Source organism: Chinchilla lanigera, unplaced genomic scaffold (assembly GCF_000276665.1).
Source record: "Chinchilla lanigera isolate Chin_1 unplaced genomic scaffold, ChiLan1.0 scaffold00006, whole genome shotgun sequence".
In the NCBI taxonomy this organism is placed as follows: domain Eukaryota; kingdom Metazoa; phylum Chordata; class Mammalia; order Rodentia; family Chinchillidae; genus Chinchilla; species Chinchilla lanigera.
In genome coordinates, this window is record NW_004955407.1 from 4,133,959 (window position 1) to 4,146,112 (window position 12,154).

The 12,154-nt window shown below is 35.3% G+C and overlaps 1 protein-coding gene across 2 annotated transcripts in view; it reads right to left on the reverse strand.

Moving 5' to 3' along the window:
- Positions 1-1,712: 1,712 nt before the first annotated feature.
- Epha3 (EPH receptor A3) overlaps positions 1,713-12,154 on the reverse strand; it is a 365,230-nt gene continuing 354,788 nt past the window's right edge. For both annotated transcript variants that reach the window (XM_005375518.2, XM_005375517.2), the window contains exons 16-17: positions 11,032-11,187; positions 1,713-4,506 (exon numbers count right to left, since the gene is read on the reverse strand). In XM_005375518.2, the coding sequence (XP_005375575.1) occupies positions 4,404-4,506; positions 11,032-11,187 (259 nt within the window). In that variant the 3' untranslated portion in view covers positions 1,713-4,403. The remainder of the gene's footprint in view (positions 4,507-11,031; positions 11,188-12,154) is intronic.

A 12,154-nucleotide genomic window follows, 5' to 3' on the forward strand; every position in this document is an offset into this window, starting at 1 on the left:
ATGGGCATAGAGGCTGCCTCCAAGATTTAGCTACTATGACCTGTGCTACTATAAACATGGGTATATATGTATCGTGTGTATACTGTCTTTAACTCTTTTGGCAAGAAATTGAAGAGGGGAATAGCTGTGTCAATTGGAACCTCTCATTTTAGCTTGCTGAGGAATCTCTGTACTGCTTTCTGTCTGGTTATACCAGTTCACACTACCATCAACAATGGAGAAGGATTTCTTTTCCCCCACAACCTAGGCAGCATTTGTTATTGGTTGATCTCTTAATGATAGCCACTTTTTTCTGGAATGAGACAGAATTTCAATTCTGTTTCTATTTGGATTGCTTGAATGGTCAGCAATGCTGAATGTTTTTGCTTGTATTTATGGGCCAGTTCATCTGAGAAGTGTTTCTTCTCTCCAGGTCATCATTTTTGAATTGGGTCTCTAAGCTTGTGGGTCTAATTTTTTGAGTCTTTTTATATATTTTAGATATTAGTCCTGTGTTTGAGAAGGAAAGATGTTTTCCCATTCTGTAGGTGCTTTCCTTCACTGTACAGAAGCTTTTTAATTTGCTATAACCCCATTTGTTGCCTCTTTGTAACATTTGCTGGGCAACCAAGGTTTTGTTTACAAATTCTTTGCCTATACCCAGTTTTTCAAGAGTTTATATGTTCCAGCAGACAAAGTGTTTCTAATATTTTGATTTTTGATCTATTTATTTTAGTTTAGTGCATGATATTGGTTCAGGTTCAATCTTCATCATATGGTGAGTCAGTTTTTCTAGCACCATTTGTCAAAGAGGCTGTCTTTCATCCAGAAAAGGTGTTTGGCTCCTTTATCACACATAAAATAGCTGGAGTGTTTCTGCATCCTCTGTTCTGTTACATTGAGTCAGAAGTCTATTTTCTTTATATAATACAGCAGATATGTTTTAGAATGTGATTTGTAGTTGTAGCTGCTTATTATTCATTTTTGTTGCATTGACTCCTAAAGAAGTCATTGCCTTTTTTCTCATACACAATGTTGTTTCTTTCGGACGTGAACCTCTGATACCCCTAAAGCGCACAGAGCATCACATCACATAATCCTTTCCACTGTCCCTAAGGACAAGCACAGAACTTTTCAATCTGATTCAGTTATTCTCCTACCTGCAAAGTGATTCAGATGTAGGTTGCAACTGAAGAAAATACCTTACAGTTTCTCTAGGAACAATTAAACTAAATATTTCCCAGGAATTCCAATATAAAATTACATTAATTAGAGCAATATTTTTCACCCCATGAAAAGATAGGTCCTGCAAATTAGCTGAGCTAAGAGAAAAACAGGGTGAAAAGAAGAAGACAGAGGAGAGGATTAGCCTTGGTGATGCAGAACTTCTGGCTCCACTGATGCTGCATATCTCAGTCTGGGAGATGCTCACATGGCCTAACTGCTTCTGTGATGCTGACTTACTTGGTTTCAGTGACACATAATCAAAAGAAAACTGCCTAATAAAGTGATGTTCATTAACTATGAAGGTTATAATTACCATTTTTCTATTTTATTGATAATAATATTGGAACCAAAATAATAGATTACATGACATGAGTCCTCACTAATGAAGAAACAAGAAAATAACACATTTTTGTGGCTTATTTACATTTCATCAATTTTTGTTTAAATAAACACATATTTTATGCTTTTAAAAAAGGCTTCAAAGACCACTTCTGTATTCCAATCTGTAAAAATATTTTCATTATGTTTATTATAAAAATATAAATGTTTCCACTACAAATCATTTTACATTAGTAAGAGGCCATCCACATTGCACAACACAACTAAATGAGCAATGTTTTGGAAAGACAAGTTCATGGTAAAGAGATATTTGCCAATCATATCACATTTATACATGGCTTAACAGATAGTACAGTATATACCGGGCATGTTACCAGAAATAAATAATATGTATAAATCAAGTTTAAGATACAAAACAGGTAGTGTGGTACATGACACTGTGAAAGAGCTGTTGTTTCATGATTACTGAAAGTCACTGCAGTTCACGTACAAAGTGATGGCCACAAGCATTCTAGTACCCCTACTCAACAGTTAGGAATCATACACTGTTATGTTTACATATGTACAGGATAAGAATTATGTAAATTTTTAAGAGATCAGGTAGAAAAATACTGAAAAAATGAAGAGCTATATACTGTGTATACAACCTCTACTTTCAAACAAAACCTACAGCCAAAATAAGTGCCCTATATTCAGTGACCCTCAAATTCTACTAATTTATGAAACACACAGATTTTTTGTGTGAAGACCTAGAGAAGTATCCCAGAAATTAAATGCTAGTATTGGATAATATGAAACTGAAACCAGATTCAACTCTTACTCAAATATTCCCAAACGTAAAATACTTGATTAGATGAGTTAGATTTAGCTGCTTCTAGCAGGCTTAAATGAAATTTTTGATTAACTTAACTTTTAAAAAGTTCATGATCTTATATATCCAATATAAAATTCTAGTAGCATGAGCTGACTATAAGAAACATTGCCAAAATTTGGGAAATGGGCTGTTATCTACAAAAAACATAATCTAATATTCGTTATATTAAACCTATAAGAGATTGGCCCTTGTGAATTTTGATCTGTGATCGGAGGCTGTGTTTCTTTGTTGTCCCATTTTGCATACAAAGATAAGTGCTGCAGCATTGTTTCACCCATTCTGTTCTTCTGATGTATACATTTCTCTTTTTTTTTTGGTTTTTCTCCGGTACCGGGAACCGAACTCACGACCTTGCGCTTGCCAGGCAGGCGCTTTTGCCCCTGAGCTAAATCCCCAGCCCCTGATGTATACATTTCTCATATCAGGACATGATCATATCAGCATTAGAAAGATTATAGATAGGTCTAAAATTTTGCTTCAAAATATATTAGTGGCTAGGTCTCTACTAGACACATCCTTTCAAATGTCAATATACGTGCTCATAGTTGGCTTTTATGTAACAGCAAGTCTAAATTCGTGTGGTGACGCAATTCTGCACTGCTTACAGATTTTAACAAGTTTGCTAGACAGTCAACTATTTCAAAAATATGTTCAATCAATACAAAGTTAAAGCTTTCTGACTTATACAGCAAAGTTACAATAGGTACACTGAAGTGGAAGACTATTAAAGATCATTATACCTGATAATTGTCACAATATTTAATTGTCCTAACTCCGGTAATGCAGAGGAGTAGTTTAACTAGTCATCATTGCCTATAAATACTTGAGTAAGTTTTTCAAGCAATATTAAACAACTTTGTAAATCCAGGGAGTAAGTGATATTTTGACTCATGCATTTGCTGTGCTGACAATTAATGCAACAATCTAAATAGCATGTCAAATATTTCCAGTGTGGCTATTCTCATAAATTCTGGCATGGGTACTTCATGAATGAAGAGAGTTCCTGGCCTCTGGACACCAAAACAGAAAGGTCTGTCATCTGGTTAAAAATCCATTACATCCAAGCCAATATATTACACTAAATTAAGAACATAGTTATAGTAAATGGAGAGACAAAAGAAATGGGGTAATTCACACTATGAGATTTGGCTCCTATATGAACAAACAAAGTATTTCAGTATTTTTAAACACATAGAAGTGGATGGTTCAAAAAATCTGGAAACTTATTCTTCATGTCTAGCAAGACATATTTCCTACTGCTGACATTTTGAGAGAGCATTTGACACTTGGCTGTGACAAATCCAAATTAAATCATCAAGGTATAAATATCAAACAATAAAAATGATTCAAAAGAAAATAAATACGTACTTTTTTCAAAAATTAAGACACATTTTTACATGATACACTTAAGCAACCTAACAATTAAGAGAGTGTAGTACTTAAAACAACTACAAACTTCATCTCTATATGCTTTAAACAGATAAAAGAGAATAATACAATGATAAGGTAGTAAATATGGCCAGAAAGTTTGAGGTATAAATTCCTCTATTTTGCTTGCTTTGAAAGAAACAAAATACTTATTACAGGTTTCCTTCTGTGTATAAAAATATCACAAGTCTTTTCTTCTGTGGCTCTTTGTAAACAAAGCCATCATGTCCATTCTGTCATTTCACTGTTTTGCGTTTATGGTAGTCAGGTTATGATAAATGGCTCTATACTAGTTCTTCACAATTTTGAGCTGAAAAATTTTAATTTAATCCATCAACTAACATTAAAAAAGCAGTTACAAAACAAAATTTACCCACCCGCCCATCCACTAAATAAGAGGGGAAAATAAAGGGTTTTTCAATTCCATGTTAAGGCATTTGCGCTCGTGTCTGAGTGTCTTATTGAACTGGGAACTTCCACTTATATCTCCGCCATCATCAGCTGCTTGCAGAGGGAGGCCGAAGCTTTCCCAGTAACCACTTTCTTCAGGAGGACTTTACACTGGAACTGGACCATTCTTGGATTGTGTTTCCAGAGCCTGAATGCTACTGATGATCTTCTGTGGCCCAACCACAGTGACACCAATCTTTTTCATGTCGCTGAAAAATAAAAGATAAAATATCCAATCAGAACCATGTCTTTAAATAACAAAACTTAACACAGTTTTGTATTCAATGCTTTGGACTTCATTTTCGGATTTTTGTGTCATCCATGAATTATATTTTGACTATTCTGCCTATATCTTCTGGAAGGCTAAAGTGTACCCTCCAAATTTCTGTGCACTCAGAAGTTAACAATATGATCTTATTTGGAAACAGCATTTGCAAATGTCTGAAGACAAGGACTGATATGATACTGTCCTGGAGTATGGTGCATCCTAATTCTAGTGAGAGTTTCCTAGTAAGAGAGAAGAAATGGTACATGAGTACATGGGACAAACAAGTATAACAAAGTGGAAGCAGATATTGCAGTTATAGTACAAGAAACTGAAAACACCAAACTTCACTTCAAGCTGATGAGGCAAGAAATGATTGTCCCTAGAGACTGGATCAAATGTGTTCATGGCCAACATCTTGATTTTAAACTTCTGAATGTAGAATTTTGAGAGAATGAGTTTCTATCATGTAATTAAGCTAAAAAATTGTATTAATTTGCAATGACAATCCATTTCATTCTGTAATTGCTAACCCAATTAATACAGATGGTCACATAATCTTTGTGAGGATTTATACATTTTTCCTGAATCAAGACCAGCTTGGGCACTGCTCTGAATACCCGAGATAGAAGTCAAAATGGTATGAAGTCTTAAGAATCTGAAGATTACCACCCCTTATCTCTTGAGACGTCCTCTGTAGGCTAAAGGAGCTGCCATGTAGGTCTGATCACCCTGAAGTTATGGCATAGGGGAGGTTGTGTATAAGCATTTTATCCATGCTTTTGAGACTAATAATAGTGTAATCTTGGGTATAGTTGTGCCTCGTTATGAACTAAACAATTTTGGAAAAGATGATCACTTTGTTGTTTATGTAGGAAAGATGGCCATAGTCCTCTTTGTCATCTGATACAGATTTTGTAAACAAAAACAAAATTTTACCCAACGCTTCTGTCTGCAAATCAAATTGGTTATAACCAAAAGGGTTCATGAACTGAAGCACCATTGTACAGGGGCAGACATTTGAATAAAAGCATCTCCATCTCTCCAGAAGTGATCAGTCTGTTTGTCAGGTGAATGTGTCAGTCAGCTCCAACAGAGCACAAAGAATTATCCACTGAGTTCTTCTAGAACAGATATCCCACAACACTGGGATGCAAAATAAAGTTTTTGTTTTAGCATTTGAGTTTGTACAACCTTCACTAGATGAAATAATCTCATTGAAATATAAAATTCTTTCAAAGTGGAAACAAGGATATATCTCTATTTATTATATTTAAAATATTTTAAGCTCAGTAATTAGGCATTAAATAAAATTTTAAGAACATAAGGTAGAATGAACATAAGAAATTTCAATAAGAAAAATTTCTAAACTAAACATGTACATATTATGAATTATATATTCATTCATATAATTACCCTTTTAAGTTCTTGACTTAAACAGCTCCCTCTAATGAAAACTTTCCTAACTCTTATAAGAAATATTGCCAAGTCTCTCTGCACTTGGATCTTAACTTCCTATACTCTTATCTTATTTGATTTTCTCTGAAAACTTGATCACCGTCCACCATATCACCTTACTTTATGATTTATTTTCATTTTTGTCTCTCTTGTCATTCAAAAAAGTGAAATTCATGTGAGTATAAAATCTGCTTTATTTTTTACTGTGCCGGTTAATAGCATTCTGAGCAACACTTAGTAGAGGCTTAACTCATATTTAGTAATGAAGGAAAAATGCAAAACATGCTTTTCTGTTTAAATTAACTTGAAAGTGAGATACTATTTGTCAAGCAAATGCAGGCAAATCAACAATGTCAAGGAGACAAACCACGTGTGTGAACACACACACATCACCACATACATACACACACACCCCATATACACACAGAGATAATTCCTTTGTACTGAATACAATGGAAGGAAAAATTGGGAGCTCAATTATATAGAAATATGCTAGTTGATCTCTTCAAAAGTAGGTTTGAAAGCAATCAATATATACAAGCTGGCAGTATGTAATTATTTAAGAAATATTCTATGTATTATTTAAGCATCAACTACATGAAATTGACTGAAATTGTGCTGCAGTCCAGCCAACTGCCCGGGAAAGAAGCTCCCTGTGACCTTCAGGTTCCTTCCTTGCTGCCATTCAGACGGCCATGGAGTTCTCTCAGTACAGGTTTTCTCTTGCCTGAGACCCTGTCTGAATACGCTGGACAGCTGCCTGCTCTGCACAGGGCATGTAGGCGAGGAGGTGTGTCTACACCACGCTTGCCCCTCCTAGGGGAACTGCACAATGAAAGCACATTTACAGTAACATGTGGTAGTCCTGTCACTCCCTGCTTTTGAAAGGTCTGCTATGGGATTTTGATGTTTATGTACCGTGAATCTGTCTTTACAGTGAGTGGAACTATGTTCCCACTGATTCCAAAGACAGAACAAGTCATGAGTAGAGAACCAGAGAAAGGTGGATGCACATGAATACAGGTAGATAAATCAAGAGTCTCAGATCCTCACTCTTTGTGTTCTCCTGGTATCTTTCTTCTAATTCTATAACATATCTTCCATGACTGAGATTTTTCTGTCTCTTTATTCTCCTCTTCCTTACATTGTTAGAAAATGAAATGACAGTCATGGAAAACAGAAATTATTTCTATGTGGTATACGAATTTTCTGAGATCTCTGACAAATTTAAGCATACTAACTTAGCAATATATGCTGTAATGCTTGGCCTTTATCTCTCCCAAACTGAAGCATTTTCCCTCAAGTGGCTGGCAAAAAAAACAAAAAACAAACAAAAAAAAAAACCAGGTGGTTAAAGTTCAGTCCAATTTGAGACATACCTCATCATTTCCTACAGATGTATGTCTTGAATGTACTCCTCAAGAAATCTTCTATATGAACCTGGCTCAAACTCTCTGTCCAGAGTCAGTATAACCCAACAGATGTAAAATGATATTTACATTCAATGCAAAGGATTATACTGGATTCTGGAAAAGATAAATAAATTAGTTCCTTTCATTACATTTTAGTTATGTTTGTATGGCCTTAATTCTCTTTCTACCTGTCAATATATCTTCTGTGCTCCATCTTGCCAAGTCCAAAATCATTCTGAACACCCAGATACTATGGTTTCAATAAGATGTCCCGTGAGTGCCTGCATGTGTGTGGGTTTGTGTGTGTGTGTGTGTGCACCTGTGTGTGTATATTCATTTCTTTTTGATTATCCTATGCAGAAGAGGGGTAAGGAAGTTCAGAACTACAGAAGAGCTCCGGATTGAGTCCAGAGGTCAATGTATTATCTGGAACTGAAAAAGGGGAGGTGATATCATTGAACTGGTCTCCAAAGGTGCAGGGTAACAGCATGTAGCCAGCAATGTATCCACCGTTCATTAATCACAATTCTCTGTAGATTTCACAATCATAGTCACTCTCCTGTTTATTTTTCTTTCATCTTTTCTTATTCAAATTTCCTAAATCCATACTAGGTAATGAAATAATGTTTAAAAATCATGTTTATTGAATAAACCTGCACAAATTTTGGGCTTTATTTGAAAATTAGGTAACTTTTGTAGCTCATATTTTAAGAAAATCCCTAATTTAACTGAAATCATTCAAATCTACTTGAGAATAAAATTCTATTGATCTTTGGCATTGATTTCATAATCAGAATAGAAAAAAGGTCAAATGAATTCAATAACTACCTTAAGTATCTCTGTACTAAAGGAGAATCTCTAGAGTTACTTGGTCAAGTTAATAATTTCTGAATTGGTTATGGAGGACACAAAGCAATTCAAAGTTGTAGCAATCAAGTTCAACTAAGAAGTCCAAGACAGCAGAAGGAAAGATAAAATACCTAGCTAAAAGTCTCATAGCATTGAAAATTAGAATGTTGCCCAATTAGATTTACACAAGTTGTTAGTGTGCTAAAGATCAGTTTATAAGGCCTCAGTCTTAAAATAAAGGCATGACACTACGGTGGCTAAAGGAAAAAATACTTCCCTTTAAGGAATTTTAGGGAAATGGATACTAATCTTACATTGTTCCTAAATTTAAAAGAAAAGGGAGAATGAAAACCACTGTGGGAGTGAAGTGCAGAGACACTGCAGACCATGTGACTCAGTGGGAAGGACAACTTCGACAGGGGCAAGTCTCCCAGGAAGAGGCAGCCTTCACCTCCAATGTCCATTAACCAGTGTTGAAACAAACGCAAGTAATAAAGAAGAGAAGTAGTGTAACCAGCCAAAAAGAACATAGTGGGAGTGAGACAATATAATGACCAATGTTACATTGTTGACCCAAATATATTACCAATTTGGAACTAGGACAAATGCTGTCTTTTCAGCTTTTTTAGCAAATAGTTTTCTTGCCATGTTCACAGCTTATAATGGCCAAATATATTTAAATTATGAACTAGCAGTTAATCTTATTAACAGTACTCTTGCCTCAACCATTTCAATGTAGTGTTTCATTATCTAAAAGCTCTGAATGTTGATATGTGCATAACTTTGCCTTTGAAAATCTGGCCATGGTGTGGAAATGTCCAACCCTGTGTTTATTTGTTGCTATACTTCTGTGCTCTAAAGTAAGTGTCTTGTATATCATAATCTTAACTGTTTATATTACTGAAACAAGAACATACAAAAATGTTTGAATTCCATCCACATGATGGAATATACCCCTTGACTGTGTCTAATCCCAATAATTACCAAAATACTCAAATTATATTGTTGATTGAGTTAGAAGTCTATTCAATAAATATTGCCTTCCATTTTAAACAAAAAGGCAATTCATGTTGAATAGACTAATGTGAGTTTATTTTCTAAGAAAGTTTTCTTCAGTAGTAATAAACCCTTTTTATGACTTCTTGTGGTCTTATGTTTCTGATTATAATGTTTCAGCATAATTTATGCACTTATTTGCATGTTGGGCAGTTGTATCCATAATTAATTACACCACACCCTTCTTTTTTGACCTCTAATCTGTTCCCTACAATAACTTTGCTTAAGTGATTGGCAGGTAACAATAAAATTGTTTGTATATTAATAAAACAAATATTCAAATGTTAGTTGGAAAGAATAGGGCGTAAAGGAATTTAAGAAGACAAAAGGACTTAGTTATTGGAGTAAAGGATGGCAGAGAGAAGGTTCTGTACCGGAGGTGGACCAGGTTTCCAGTCCACCATCCAAGCTGCTGTGCTCCCCACCATTTTTGGTGAATCTGCCCCACATAAATCTTTCTTTGAAACAGTCCTGCATGTTTGCCTCAGGAAATGATCCCAGATCCAAGTGAATCCTCTCTCACCGTACTTTGCTTGAAGAAAAACAACAGAAGTGGCTAACATATGGCTGTGGAGGTGCCATCTACAACGGAAATGAGGCACTTCAACAAGCTGTGCATGTAGGACAAGCCATTTCAATCCGTGAACAGTTGAGTCCTAATTTATCTCTTGGGACTTGGAATTTAGAGACTTGGCCCCTCATTAGTTAAGCGGCAGTATAACTTAAGGTTGGGAGGCCACTTTTATTAGTTAGGTAGGCAGACAGAAAAAGTCACTGTGCAGAGAAAAAAAAGAAACAATATGCAGTCATATTAGGAGTGAAGGCCAGAAGCAAAACTGGCTTCCATTCATACATAGGTGAAGAAAATAACCTGTAATTCTTCTTCCTGTTTCTAATTATACCTTATGAGTTCATACCCATATTTATGCCTGTACTCATGAAATTGGATATAAAACTCATTTCCTTATGTCCAGGAGTTTCTCCCATTGAAAGATTCCTGTCAGCAAATGTCCCCTAAAAAATTCAGCACATCATACTTGATTTGTACTGGCTTTTAATGGATGTGAATGATTGATATGTGATGTAATATGAAACCAAAACTTAATACTAATGTTCTGGTACATATTCTATATTTTGCAACTATCAGTATTTTAAGGAAAACAGAAAGAAATTGCCTTAAATCTATTTCGCACAATATTCTTCAGAGCAGACACTTGATAGTAGATTATAATGTGAGATATTGAGTTAGTAGTTATAAAAATTACTTTTGGATTTATCATGCTTCTCTATATATCACATTTCCTATTCAGTTTTCAATATTCAGTGTGCACAAAAGTATTCTTTTGTAAAAGTAACATAAAATAAGACACATGGGAATGTGCAGTGGCCATGAAACTCTATCTGCTAATGTTTCAATTTAGTGGCTTGATTTTGTTGGTGTGTGTAATGGTCTACCTAAATATCACAGGATCAGTGCAGACACCTAAACTGGGGCCTTTTACATGACCGAAAGATACTCCAACACACATCAATCTAAAGGTGCTTACAAAAATACTCAAGGTACAGATCCATGACTACAAGAGACACTGTGTACTTCAGGAGTACAAGTAATATTTAAAACACATTAATCCAGGACAGATATGATCAGTAGAAAGTTCACAATTGTTCATTCTTCGTAATAGATATTTTCTTACTCTGTGGAAATCTTGGCTATGGTATCGCAAGAACTGTACTCCACGCCTGTGAAGATCTCCTTGCAGTGACCTGTCCGGACTCCGTTAAGCCAGTCACCTGTTGTGCGGAAGGTAGTGATGTCAACATTGCTTTGGTCCAGGAGAAGGTTTGATGGCCTGCAAGAAAAGAAAACACCAAAAAGAGAGAGGGAGAGACAGAGAGATCCGGAGTCAGCAGAGTTGCTGTATGTCAAAATGTGACACCGACATCAGCAGGAACTTCCAGGCTTCGTGGGGTATTCCTGTTTATTTGTGAAATTGATCTGCCGTGAAGACTACATCTGTTCAATCTGGCAGCTTGCAAGAAGACTATATAATCCTCTTGTCTAAGTTTTCCCCTTCTGTACTCATGACTGCTTTCAAAGTCATTAAAATTTTGCCAGTCAACAGCAGAAACATACCCATACATTGTATAATTTCATGTGTTCCATCATTAGTAAAAGTGGTCGGAATTTAGGATACAATTATAGCAGACATGACAACTATGTAATTTGCTATCTGACTTGGTGATGGATTCAGTTTCAATACTAAACCTTGTCCACTGGATGTTTGTCTGTAGACACTGTAAATGTCACTGTCTAAAGAATAGTTTGGCCATCTGCTCTTGCAGATGGACATAAAGTCAGCACATCTTTAAATAATGCTGTAAATGTCATTTAAAAGTAAAAATTGCAAAGGCAACTTAATAACAATAGATAAGCATGACATTCCTACATATTTAACAAGACCAAGTATATATGCTATATATATACATATATAAATATATATTCAAAGACATGTAGAGTGTTATTTTAATTTGCATTGCATAATACTGTTAGCATTAAATAGAGGGACTTATAAGATGATTTTATTTAATTGCAAGTCTGTGCACAGATCTATGAACACCTGCAGAATCTTTTGCACAAAAGAAGCAGAATGACATAAAAGAAATGGAGAAGACTATGTTTTCATTCCTGAAGAGGCAAAAGAAAAAGCCTGTTAGTGAACTGCCTGAAGGGTGTTGAATTGTTTTCCAGCTTTCAGTGACCTCTGTAATTTCCCTTTGACTCATAAGACTGGAACTAGTCATCAGATGAACCATCTA